Genomic DNA, 14,274 nt, shown 5'->3' on the forward strand with positions numbered 1-14,274 from the left:
GGATAGGGGATAAGATGTCAGATCGCGGGGTCCCGCTGCTGGGGACCCCCGGGATCTCGGCTGCAGCACCCACCTCAACAGCTTCCGGCAACGCTGGAGGCTTCGGATCCCAACCACGCAAGTGAAAGAGCGTGACATTACGGCTCCGCCCCGTGTGACATCACGCCCCGCCCCTCAATGCAAGTTTATGGGAGAGGGCGTGATGGCAGTCACGCCCCCTCCCATAGGCTTGCATTGAGGGGCGGAGCGTGACGTCACACGGGGGGCGGAGCCGTGACGTCACAGCGCTTCGGCCCCATGATCGATAGTAATCAGACCCGGAGCGAACACGCTCCAGGGACTGATTTTAACGGGGTGCAGCGTGCAAGATCACGGGGGTCCCGAGCGATCAGGCATCTTATCCCCTATAATTTGGATAGGGGATAAGATGTCTAAGTGCCAGAGTACCCCTTTAAGGCAGCGTGATTCATCTCCCTTTCTTGGATCTCCTTTTGCCCACACTTATATGGGGGATTTGGGAGGAATATGAGGAAATGTGGTGGAGAATAGACCTCCACTAATTCTTATTATGAAGGGGGTGTTGGGAAAGAATCCTGAGTGACACTATGAAGTACTGTTTATGGATTTATATACCAAGGTATTACGGATTGTATTTTTGACCTTTGTATGTAGGTACACAGGGTCTTCCCTTTATAAGGACCTACATCTTGCATGAAAATCCAGTGCGGCGGGTTCATCTGAAAGAGATCAAATTAGAATATCTCCACATTCAGAGTAGATGCAATAGTGCGGGGTCCTATAAAGAATTCTCTATTTACAGGATGCACTGTGTGAATGGGGAGCATAAGAAAGCAGTTATGTGAAAAAACAAATGGCGTCGGGAAAGTCCATTGTTTAGCAGGTTACTGTAGATACTGAGCATGAAAGTGGAGATATAGCTGAGGTGTTGAGGGTATATAAGGAGTAAGACAAGGCTAAGTCATACTATGGTCCTACTGGAGAAGCTGTAGACATCTCCAGACCATCGTCATCATCATGAACACCATGAGGACTCTACTGCTGGCCGCCCTATGCTGTGTCTGCTTGGCTCTTCCATTCCCGGTGAGTAGGATATTTACATCAATTTTGATAACATTTGCAAAACATTGGTGTTCTCTAGTGGACCCAATGGGGGCGACCACAATTGTTAATGGTGATGGATGAAATCACTGATGCATAATGTATTCTGTCTAAGCGGGTAATGGACGCTAGATTATTTTGGGTGTGATCTCCCAACTCTTATCTCTTATCAGCTTGAGGTTTCCCATTAGGAGAAATATATATTGGATAGATGCGTTTTTTTTTACAATTTTTTTTGCATTTAGACAAGCGGCGTCATGTCTTTGCCAGTCACTTATGAAAATAACATGGAAGGAGATTTATCATTCTTTTCACACGTATGGCTTTTATATGACAATTTTTTTTAACTTACTTTTGCTTACGTGCGACCTATTTATCAAATAGTCACACGACCTTGATAAATAAATCACACGTAAGCAAAACCCGGGAGACCCACTTACAAAAGCATTTTTTAAAGCAGAAAATGTTCCCTTATCTTAATAGACGAAGTTCTTTACCTACCCTTTATTACCAGTAGAGTAGCTAGAGAGTGACGGAGAGGGGGGGGGGGGGGGGGGGCGTACCGCATCGGGTGACACCCTGCCTGGCACTAAATAGCTGCACTCCAACTATACCGCAACAACCCATCCACCCTCCTCAGAAATTAAAAAATATTAAAAACATACTTTGCCGCACCATGAATATCCGTACTCTGGAGGCTTTTTTGTTTAATTTTGAGCCGCATTTTGTGACGTTGGTGGGCGGAGTCTTGCGTCGCTGCGCTGAGGCCGGAGTTTACGTCAGCAAGGAAGACAGCGCAGCACAAACAGGCACAGAAACAATAGTGAAGCCACAAAAAAATAAAAACGGCTGGGTACGTTACCCTCCCCAAAATGTGCATGAAGCTGTATTACTATTACTATGGATGTTTCTTTTTTTTTTTTAAGGAAACATTTTTGTGCCACATATGGGTTATTTACGTATTCTGTAAAAATTCTTACACAATTATTTTGTGCCTTATTCTATTTTAACACAACATTAATTTTAACATTTAGTGGGTACGCCAGCATGTACGTGTCCTAAAATTAACAAGGTGTGCAGTGTGTATTTTCAACCTTAAAATTAGTAGAGTTATTAGTCATATAATTCATATTTTCTATAAGTAACATTAATGTAGCAGCTTTGTTTCATGCAGAACAAGAACAGTTGTTAAAGTGGGTGTTAATGTCCTTTTCTGCAGACGTATGCACTTACTGTAAGCCAGGTTGGACCTGGAATACATATGAGACTTTTAAATGGAGATGTGACTTTTTATCAGAGGGCGGCGCCGGTCCAGCCTGCCCTGGGGGGGGGGGGGATGGGTAGGTTGGTTGTGGTCCTAGGCCTAGGGCAGCAGAAAACTGAAATACAACATGGTCTATATGTCATATGTCTATATTGCCCATCAGGGAAAACAGGGATTGTAATCCTAATATTTCCCAGAGATAAGCGGCACTTAATGTATCTTGCAGCCACTGTTCTCCCTCTTCCATAAAAATGACATGTCCGTTTGCACCTACTATATTTCTATATGTCGTATGTCTATACTGCCCAGGTCAAATGGAGATAAAAGGCATCCATAGTATCTGGCAGCCACTTATTTCCATCCTTCTATAGCAGTGTCTCCCAACCAGAGTGCCTCCAGCTGTTTCAAAACTACAACTCCCAGCCGTTGGCTGTCCGGGCATGCTGGAAGTTGTAGTTTTGCAACAGCTGGAGATACCCTGGTTGGGAAACACTGCTATAGAAGAATGGCGTGCCCATTCCCAGCTGTCCTGTGTCTAGGACTATCTATATTGTCTCTTAATGTATTGATATTTTTATGTATTTACAGGGATCGTACAGGAAGAGAAGAGACACAGGAGATGGGCCAGGTAAGATATTTTGAACAAATACATTTGTATGTAATACTGAAGAACTGGATAACAACCAATATGGCCGCTATTACACCTTTTTTACAGTGTTTTTGAGACTCCCGAATGTCTCCTCTGCCCAGGTGTGGGTTAACACAGGGGTACAGAATACCGGGGTAGGGAATACAGGGGTACAGGTCGCCTCTTTATCTGGGCAAAAATTACTAATAATATTGGGTAATTTAGTGGATTTTAATGTAAATTACTTTTGATGGACTACCTCTCTGTAGAGATTGATGTAATAGAGAGCAGTGCTGCAGGGTAAAGCAAGGAGAAGGGAATGGAAAAAGCCTAAATATCTCTTATTAAACACTGATCACCTACTGTCTACATATACACAGGTCCGGAGCCGACAGCACAAAACAACTCTGTAGAAGAATTCACAACTAACAGTAAGTCATCATCTTCCTAATGTAACATAATAAGAATGTAGAATGTTATATACAGGTACAAATCCTATATAAGCTTCCACCGGTGTTTCATGAACAATGAAAGTAAAGCTGGTCATACATATAACCGATCCCCGAGCGTGTATGCGTTCTGAATGGGAAGAGAGGAGAAAGCCGCTGCCAGACACCCCTGAAAGGACCTGAAATCCATTATATCCAATGGAGCCACCAAATGTGGTCGTCTAATTATTGGCGGGTCTGGCCAACATTAAAGGCGTACTCTGGAAAAAATAAAAAAATAAAATTAACTGGTGCCAGAAAGTTATACAGATTTGTAAATGACTTCTATATAAAAATCTTAATCCTTCCAGTACTTATTAGCTGCTGTATGCTCCAGAGGAAGTTGTTGGAGTCAAGGATGTGAGCCAAGGACTGCTCACTGTGTTCCGTCTGCAAATCCGCCCAAGGTTAAAACCGGATGGTTTGCTCAGCGTGTCAGCGCTACTTACCTATATGCGCATCCACTGACAAGTGTCGGGAGGACAGCGCTGCTCCGGAGTGTATGGTTCTGCAGCACCGTCATATCTCTCCAGCTCTGCTGAGGAAAAAAGGTATCAAAATATGTTATAAACATACTCCTCTGTTTACATATATGTTAAGTCATTGTGCAGCAGAGCTTTCAACCCATTTTAAATATGTTTAATGAATGTTTTTAATATTTATTTATGTACTGTCTCGTGTATACACACTTCCGGCCCGCAGGTGACGTCATGAACCGGAGCTATCTCCCGCATTTTTTCTAAATATTTAGATATAAAAGGAGCGTCATCTGTATAGCACCTGATGAAGCGAGGGTATGCCCTCGCGAAACGCGTTGTCTACTTGTCTTTTAATTTTCTTCTGGAAATAAACCTACTGGTTTTAACCTTTGCTGGTACTTGCGTCTTATTTGGTGCCCCAGCTACCCCGCAAGCGCTGGATGTGCAGACGGAACACAGTGAGCAGTCCTTCACTCACATCATTGACTCCAGTAACCATACTGCCATCTCTGATGGCCGGGAACGGATGCAAGGCTGCCGCGGGAATACTTTTGAGCTTCTACTCTCATATATGTGACTAACAGTGTTGTGCCTGCAGCGCAACATCTCGCTACCTTGTCTCTATGGGAAACTGACAGACTTTCTCTAGATCACCCTCTCATTATTTTTGGGATTTAACGGCACTTAGATAGCGCCTGTCTTGTCTGTTCTTTCTATTTCTACATACCAGAGGAAGTTGAGTAGTTCTTTCCAGTCTGACCACAGTGCTCTCTGCTGCCACCTCTGTCCATGTCAGGAATTGTAGTTCGCTATGGGGATTTGTTGGACAGTTCCTGATATGGACAGAGGAGTCAGCAGAGAGCACTGTGGTCAGACTGGAAAGAACTACACAAATTCCTCTGGAGCCCACAGCAGCTGATAAGTACTGGAAGGTTTAAGTTTACAAATCTGTATAACTTTCTGTCACCGGTTGATTTGAAATTTTAGTTTTTCCGAAGTACCCCTTTAATGTTGGCCAGACCTGACGATGATCAGAGGACCACATTTGGTGGCTCCCTTGGATATAATGGATTTTAGGTCCGTTCAGAGGTGTCTGGCAGCGGCTTTCTCCCCTCTTCCCAGTCAGAAGGCATGCACACTCAGGGATCGGCCTGAGTATGACCAGCTTTACTTTTATTTTTTCCTCCAGAGTACCCCTTTAATCTAATATGTATGATCAGGACAGAATTGGAAAAATAGCCCTCCCCCGTAGGCCGGGTCTGGTATTGCAGCTCAGCCCTATTTACTTTGATATCAATATCAGCCCTTCTCCAGTATACTGAATGGAACATGCTGATTGAATTTTTCGCAAGTAGAAATGATTTTTTTTTCTGTACTCTAGGTGGCGCTATTGCATTTTTATTCTCTACTGAATGTATTTGTATTCCATGTAGTTGTATGTAGCTTTAATACTGAAGAATTGGGTTACAACCAATATGGCCGCTATTACACCTTTTACTGTGTTTTGGATCCTCCAGAATGTCTCCCCCTGGTGTGGGGCAATACAGGGGTACAGGCCGCTCTTTATCTCTGCAGAAATGACCTAATAATCTTTAGTAATTTAGTTGTTTTCTAATATACATTACTTTTGATGTGCCGCCTATTTAGAGAGCAGTGCTGCAGGGTAAAGCATGGATAAATGTGAAAAAGCTTTTATATCTCATATTAAAGGGGTACTCCGGTGAAAAACTTTTTTTTTTTTTTTTTTTAAATCAACTGGTGCCAGAAAGTTAAACAGATTTGTAAATGACTTCTATTAAAAAAATCTTAATCCTTCCTATACTTATTAGCTGCTGAATACTACAGTGGAAATTCTTTTCCATTTGAAATACAGAGCTCTCTGCTGACATCATGAGCACAGTGCTCTCTGCTGACACCTCTGTCCATTTTAGGAACTGTCCAGAGTAAAAGGAAATCCCCATAGCAAACATATGCTGTTCTGGACAGTTCCTAAAATGGACAGAGATGTCAGCAGAGAGCACTGTGCTCATGATGTTAGCAGAGAGCTCTGTGTTTCAAAAAGAAAAGAATTTCCGCTGTAGTATTCAGCAGCTAATAAGTACTGGAAGGATTAAGATTTTTTAATAGAAGTAATTTACAAATCTGTTTAACTTTCAGGCACCAGTTGATTTAACAAAATCAGACACCTCTGAAAGGACTTGAAATCCATTATATCCAATTGAGCCAACAAATGTGGTTGTCTGATTATCATCAGGTCTGGCCAACATTAAAGGGGTACTCCACTGGAAAAAAAAAATTTTAAATCAACCAGTGACAGAAAGTTAAACAGATTTGTCAATTACTTCTATAAAAAAATCTTAATCCTTCCAGTACTTATCATCTGCTGTTATGATCCACAGGAAGTTCTATTCTTTTTTTTATTTCTTTTCTGTCTGACCACAGTGCTCTCTGCTGACACCTCTGTCCATGTCAGGAACTGTCCAGAGTAGGAGCAAATCCTCATATAAAACCTATCCTGCTCTGGACAGTTCCTAAAATGGACAGAGGTGTCAGCAGAGAGCACTGTGGTCGGCCAGGAAGGAAATTCAAAAAGAAAAGAACTTCCTGTGGATCATACCAGCAGCTGATAAGTACTGGAAGGATTAAGATTTTTAAATAGAAGTAATTTACAAATCTTTTTATCTTTCTGGCACCAGTTAATAAAAAAAAATAAAAAAAATAAATGTTTTCCAGTGGAGTACCCCTTTAAAGGGGTTCTCCGGAATTTTTTTTTTTTTTTTTTTAAATCAACTGGTGCCACAAAGTTATACAGATTTGTAAATTACTTCTTTTTAAAATGTTTAATCCTTCCAGCATTTATCAGCTGCTGTATGCTCTAGAGGAAGTTGTGTAGTTCTTTCCAGTCAGAACACAGTGCTCTCTGCTGCCACTTCTGTCTATATCAGGAACTGTGGTTTGCTATGGGATTTGCTCCTGCTCTGGGCAGTCTATGATATGGACAAGGGTGGCAGCAGAGAGCACTGTGGTCAGACTGGAAAGAACTACATGACTTCCCCCCCAGGGCATACAGCAGCTGATGAGTACTAGAACAGTGGTCTTCAACCTGTGGACCTCCAGATGTTGCAAAACTACAACTCCCAGCATGCCCGGACAGCCAACGGCTGTCCGGGCATGCTGGGAGTTGTAGTTTTGCAACATCCGGAGGTCCGCAGGTTGGAGACCACTGTACTAGAAGGTTCAAGTTTGAAAACAGTTGATTTTAAATTTTTTTTTTTTTTAGAGCACCCCTTTAATCTAATACGTATGATCAGTTTTTATTGCTTTTACTGGGATTGTAAAAATAGCCCTCCCCCGTAGGCCGGGTCTGGTATTGCAGCTCAGCCCTATTTACTTTTAAATCAATATCAGCCCTTCTCCAGTATACTGAATGGAACATGGAACAAATAGAAATTAGTTTTTTCCCCTCTGTACTCTAGGTGGCGCTATTGCATTTTTTTCTCTACTGAATGTATTTGCATTCCATGTAGTTGTCGCACATTACATACAAGTCTATAACAATAAGAGTTTTGACATCTCAGTGCATATTAATAGCGTCCTGAGCAATAATAGAATTCATGATAATGATCCGATTATATAAAATGTTAATGAAAGTCTCAGATAATAACACAATAGAAGAGTAGAGGATTGTTCTGCCCCGAAAAGATTATATTAACCCTTATAATTGTTATATGATCTGACTCATGCCTGCCTAAAGAAAAACAATCTTCATAGATTCATAGATACATGTCACGTCCGAAAACATCTGAGAGATGTATATACAGTGCCGGCAGAGTGCCCCCATAAATAGTACAAGCAGAGTGTGCTCCGACTATAGGCCAGCAGAGTGCCCCCATAAATAGTACAAGCAGTGCGTGCTCCAACTATAGGGCTGGCAGAGTGCCCCCATAAATAGTACAAGCAGAGTGTGCTCTGACTATAGGGCCAGCAGAGTGCCCCCATAAATAGTACAAGCAGAGTGTGCTCCAACTATAGGGCCGGCAGAGTGCCCCCATAAATAGTACAAGCAGAGTGTGCTCTGACTATAGGGCCAGCAGAGTGCCCCCATAAATAGTACTAACAGAGTGTGTTCCGACTATAGGGCCGGCAGAGTGCCCCCATAAATATTACAAGCAGTGCGTGCTCCAATTATAGGACCAGCAGAGTGCACCTCACAAATAGTACAAGCAGAGTGCACTCCACAAATAGTACCAGAAGAGTGCACTCCACAAATAGTGCCAGAAGAGTGTACTCCACAAATAGTACCAGCAGAGTGCACTCCACAAATAGTGCCAGAAGAGTGCACTCCACAAATAGTGCCAGAAGAGTGCACTCCACAAATAGTAACAGCAGAGTGCGCCTCACAAATAGTACCAGCAGAGTGCACTCCAAAAATAGTGCCAGAAGAGTGCACTCCACAAATAGTAACAGCAGAGTGCACTCCACAAATAGTGCCAGCAGAGTGCACTCCACAAATAGTACCAGCAGAGTGCGCCTCACAAATAGTACCAGCAGAGTGCACTCCACAAATAGTACCAGCAGAGTGCGCCTCACAAATAGTACCAGCAGAGTGCGCTCCACAAATAGTAACAGCAGAGTGCACTCCACAAATAGTGCCAGCAGAGTGCACTCCACAAATAGTACCAGCAGAGTGCGCCTCACAAATAGTACCAGCAGAGTGCACTCCACAAATAGTACCAGCAGAGTGCGCCTCACAAATAGTACCAGCAGAGTGCGCTCCACAAATAGTAACAGCAGAGTGCACTCCACAAATATTACCAGCAGAGTGCACTCCACAAATATTACCAGCAGAGTGCACTCCACAAATAGTGCCAGAAGAGTGCACTCCACAAATAGTAACAGCAGAGTGCGCCTCACAAATATTACCAGCAGAGTGCGCTCCAAAAATAGTGCCAGAAGAGTGCACTCCACAAATAGTAACAGCAGAGTGCGCCTCACAAATAGTACCAGCAGAGTGCACTCCACAAATAGTACCAGAAGAGTGTACTCCACAAATAGTAACAGCAGAGTGCGCCTCACAAATAGTACCAGCAGAGTGCACTCCACAAATAGTGCCAGAAGAGTGCACTCCACAAATATTACCAGCAGAGTGCACTCCACAAATAGTACCAGCAGAGTGCACTCCACAAATAGTAACAGCAGAGTGCGCCTCACAAATAGTACTAGCAGACTGAGTGCACTCCACAAATAGTGCCAGAAGAGTGCACTCCACAAATAGTGCCAGCAGAGTGCACTCCACAAATAGTGCCAGCAGAGTGCACTCCACAAATAGTGCCAGCAGAGTGCACTCCACAAATAGTGCCAGCAGAGTGCACTCCACAAATAGTGCCAGAAGAGTGCACTCCACAAATAGTGCCAGCAGAGTGCACTCCACAAATAGTAACAGCAGAGTGCACTCCACAAATAGTGCCAGAAGAGTGCACTCCACAAATAGTAACAGCAGAGTGCACTCCACAAATAGTGCCAGAAGAGTGCACTCCACAAATAGTACCAGCAGAGTGCACTCCACAAATAGTGCCAGAAGAGTGCACTCCACAAATAGTAACAGCAGAGTGCACTCCACAAATAGTGCCAGAAGAGTGCACTCCACAAATAGTACCAGCAGAGTGCACTCCACAAATAGTGCCAGAAGAGTGCACTCCACAAATAGTACCAGCAGAGTGCACTCCACAAATAGTGCCAGCAGAGTGCACTCCACAAATAGTGCCAGAAGAGTGCACTCCACAAATAGTGCCAGAAGAGTGCACTCCACAAATAGTACCAGCAGAGTGCACTCCACAAATAGTGCCAGAAGAGTGCACTCCACAAATAGTACCAGCAGAGTGCACTCCACAAATAGTGCCAGAAGAGTGCACTCCACAAATAGTGCCAGCAGAGTGCACTCCACAAATAGTACCAGCAGAGTGCACTCCACAAATAGTGCCAGAAGAGTGCACTCCAAAAATAGTAACAGCAGAGTGCACTCCACAAATAGTGCCAGAAGAGTGCACTCCACAAATAGTAACAGCAGAGTGCACTCCACAAATAGTGCCAGAAGAGTGCACTCCACAAATAGTACCAGCAGAGTGCACTCCACAAATAGTGCCAGAAGAGTGCACTCCACAAATAGTACCAGCAGAGTGCACTCCACAAATAGTGCCAGAAGAGTGCACTCCACAAATAGTGCCAGAAGAGTGCACTCCACAAATAGTACCAGCAGAGTGCACTCCACAAATAGTGCCAGAAGAGTGCACTCCACAAATAGTACCAGCAGAGTGCACTCCACAAATAGTGCCAGAAGAGTGCACTCCACAAATAGTGCCAGAAGAGTGCACTCCACAAATAGTACCAGCAGAGTGCACTCCACAAATAGTGCCAGAAGAGTGCACTCCACAAATAGTACCAGCAGAGTGCACTCCACAAATAGTGCCAGAAGAGTGCACTCCACAAATAGTAACAGCAGAGTGCACTCCACAAATAGTGCCAGAAGAGTGCACTCCACAAATAGTACCAGCAGAGTGCACTCCACAAATAGTGCCAGAAGAGTGCACTCCACAAATAGTACCAGCAGAGTGCACTCCACAAATAGTGCCAGCAGAGTGCACTCCACAAATAGGGCCAGCAGAGTGCACTCCACAAATAGTGCCAGCAGAGTGCACTCCACAAATAGTGCCAGCAGAGTGCACTCCACAAATAGTGCCAGCAGAGTGCGCTCCACAAATAGTGCCAGCAGAGTGCACTCCACAAATAGTGCCAGAAGAGTGCACTCCACAAATAGTGCCAGAAGAGTGCACTCCACAAATAGTACCAGCAGAGTGCACTCCAAAAATAGTACCAGCAGAGTGCACTCCACAAATAGTGCCAGAAGAGTGCACTCCACAAATAGTGCCAGAAGAGTGCACTCCACAAATAGTACCAGCAGAGTGCACTCCACAAATAGTGCCAGAAGAGTGCACTCCACAAATAGTACCAGCAGAGTGCACTCCACAAATAGTGCCAGAAGAGTGCACTCCACAAATAGTGCCAGAAGAGTGCACTCCACAAATAGTGCCAGAAGAGTGCACTCCACAAATAGTACCAGCAGAGTGCACTCCACAAATAGTGCCAGAAGAGTGCACTCCACAAATAGTGCCAGAAGAGTGCACTCCACAAATAGTACCAGCAGAGTGCACTCCACAAATAGTGCCAGAAGAGTGCACTCCACAAATAGTACCAGCAGAGTGCACTCCACAAATAGTGCCAGAAGAGTGCACTCCACAAATAGTGCCAGAAGAGTGCACTCCACAAATAGTACCAGCAGAGTGCACTCCACAAATAGTGCCAGAAGAGTGCACTCCACAAATAGTAACAGCAGAGTGCACTCCACAAATAGTGCCAGAAGAGTGCACTCCACAAATAGTACCAGCAGAGTGCACTCCACAAATAGTGCCAGAAGAGTGCACTCCACAAATAGTACCAGCAGAGTGCACTCCACAAATAGTGCCAGCAGAGTGCACTCCACAAATAGGGCCAGCAGAGTGCACTCCACAAATAGTGCCAGCAGAGTGCACTCCACAAATAGTGCCAGCAGAGTGCACTCCACAAATAGTGCCAGCAGAGTGCGCTCCACAAATAGTGCCAGCAGAGTGCACTCCACAAATAGTGCCAGAAGAGTGCACTCCACAAATAGTGCCAGAAGAGTGCACTCCACAAATAGTACCAGCAGAGTGCACTCCAAAAATAGTACCAGCAGAGTGCACTCCACAAATAGTGCCAGAAGAGTGCACTCCACAAATAGTGCCAGAAGAGTGCACTCCACAAATAGTACCAGCAGAGTGCACTCCACAAATAGTGCCAGAAGAGTGCACTCCACAAATAGTACCAGCAGAGTGCACTCCACAAATAGTGCCAGAAGAGTGCACTCCACAAATAGTGCCAGAAGAGTGCACTCCACAAATAGTGCCAGAAGAGTGCACTCCACAAATAGTACCAGCAGAGTGCACTCCACAAATAGTGCCAGAAGAGTGCACTCCACAAATAGTGCCAGAAGAGTGCACTCCACAAATAGTACCAGCAGAGTGCACTCCACAAATAGTGCCAGAAGAGTGCACTCCACAAATAGTACCAGCAGAGTGCACTCCACAAATAGTGCCAGAAGAGTGCACTCCACAAATAGTGCCAGAAGAGTGCACTCCACAAATAGTACCAGCAGAGTGCACTCCAAAAATAGTACCAGCAGAGTGCACTCCACAAATAGTGCCAGAAGAGTGCACTCCACAAATAGTGCCAGAAGAGTGCACTCCACAAATAGTACCAGCAGAGTGCACTCCACAAATAGTGCCAGAAGAGTGCACTCCACAAATAGTACCAGCAGAGTGCACTCCACAAATAGTGCCAGAAGAGTGCACTCCACAAATAGTAACAGCAGAGTGCACTCCACAAATAGTGCCAGAAGAGTGCACTCCACAAATAGTACCAGCAGAGTGCACTCCACAAATAGTGCCAGAAGAGTGCACTCCACAAATAGTACCAGCAGAGTGCACTCCACAAATAGTGCCAGCAGAGTGCACTCCACAAATAGGGCCAGCAGAGTGCACTCCACAAATAGTGCCAGCAGAGTGCACTCCACAAATAGTGCCAGCAGAGTGCACTCCACAAATAGTGCCAGCAGAGTGCGCTCCACAAATAGTGCCAGCAGAGTGCACTCCACAAATAGTGCCAGAAGAGTGCACTCCACAAATAGTGCCAGAAGAGTGCACTCCACAAATAGTACCAGCAGAGTGCACTCCAAAAATAGTACCAGCAGAGTGCACTCCACAAATAGTGCCAGAAGAGTGCACTCCACAAATAGTGCCAGAAGAGTGCACTCCACAAATAGTACCAGCAGAGTGCACTCCACAAATAGTGCCAGAAGAGTGCACTCCACAAATAGTACCAGCAGAGTGCACTCCACAAATAGTGCCAGAAGAGTGCACTCCACAAATAGTAACAGCAGAGTGCACTCCACAAATAGTGCCAGAAGAGTGCACTCCACAAATAGTACCAGCAGAGTGCACTCCACAAATAGTGCCAGAAGAGTGCACTCCACAAATAGTACCAGCAGAGTGCACTCCACAAATAGTGCCAGCAGAGTGCACTCCACAAATAGGGCCAGCAGAGTGCACTCCACAAATAGTGCCAGCAGAGTGCACTCCACAAATAGTGCCAGCAGAGTGCACTCCACAAATAGTGCCAGCAGAGTGCGCTCCACAAATAGTGCCAGCAGAGTGCACTCCACAAACAGTGGCGTTGCTAGGGTTGGTGTCACCCGGTGCGGTAGAAAATGGTGTCACCCCCATACCTCCCCCCTCCCCTCAGTAAGTATTTAGCCTGTTGTGACAGACACCACTGTTGTAGCGCATTGTGAGAAATTCCAGTATAATAATCAGATATACCAGCTGCCACAGAATAGGAAAGTGTTAAAGAAGTTTTCACCATTTAAATATACAGCTCCCAGAATTACTTAAAGGGGTACTCCACTGGAAAACATTTACTTTTATATCAACTGGTGCCAGAAAGTTAAACAGATTTTTAAATTACTTCTATTTAAAATCTTAATCCTTACAGTACTTATAAGCTGGTGTATGCTCCACAGGAAGTTGTGTAGTTCTTTCCAATCTGACCACAGTGCTATTTGCTGACACCTCTGTCCATGTCAGGAACTGTCCAGAGCAGGATAGGTTTGCTATGGGGATTTGCTCCTACTATGGACAGTTCTTGACATGGACAGAGGTGTCAGCACAGAGCACTGTGGTAAGACAGAAAAGAAATTAAAAAAGAAAATAACTTCCTGTGAATCGCTTATACAGCAGCTAATAAGTACTGGAAGGATTAAGATTTTTAAATAGAAGTAATTTACAAATCTGTTTAACTTTGTAGCACCAGTTGATTAAAAAAAAATGTTTTCCAGTAGAGTACCCCTTTGAGCAGTGGTGAGGTTATGCTGGGAGTTGTAGTTTCACTGACCATAACTGTAGAACTGACAAGCGACTACAGCTCTGATAGGACATAGTGAGGAGAATGTACAATGATATCAGTGACTACAGGTGACGTCTTCTCTATAGTGAGGAGAATACACAATGATATCAGTGACTACAGGTGAAGTCTTCTCTATAGTGAGGAGAATACACAATGATATCAGTGATTACAGGTGACGTCTTCTCTATAGTGAGGAGAATACACAATGATATCAGTGATTACAGGTGACGTCTTCTCTATAGTGAGGAGAATACACAATGATAT

General features: G+C 44.4%; 1 protein-coding gene across 4 annotated transcripts in view; it reads left to right on the forward strand.

Annotated features, from left to right (window-relative positions):
• The first annotated feature begins 987 nt into the window (after positions 1–987).
• Positions 988–14,274, forward strand: part of LOC130284659 (low choriolytic enzyme-like) — a 91,370-nt gene continuing 78,083 nt past the window's right edge. For 2 of the 4 annotated variants that reach the window (XM_056535220.1, XM_056535225.1), the window contains exons 1-3: positions 1,021–1,101; positions 2,972–3,011; positions 3,392–3,442. In XM_056535220.1, the coding sequence (XP_056391195.1) occupies positions 1,036–1,101; positions 2,972–3,011; positions 3,392–3,442 (157 nt within the window). In that variant the 5' untranslated portion in view covers positions 1,021–1,035. Of the gene's footprint in view, positions 1,102–2,971; positions 3,012–3,391; positions 3,443–14,274 lie in introns of all 4 variants that reach the window. The other 2 variants (XM_056535226.1, XM_056535227.1) reach the window with 2 other exon arrangements.

This window comes from Hyla sarda, chromosome 8, assembly GCF_029499605.1.
Source record: "Hyla sarda isolate aHylSar1 chromosome 8, aHylSar1.hap1, whole genome shotgun sequence".
Lineage (NCBI taxonomy): Eukaryota > Metazoa > Chordata > Amphibia > Anura > Hylidae > Hyla > Hyla sarda.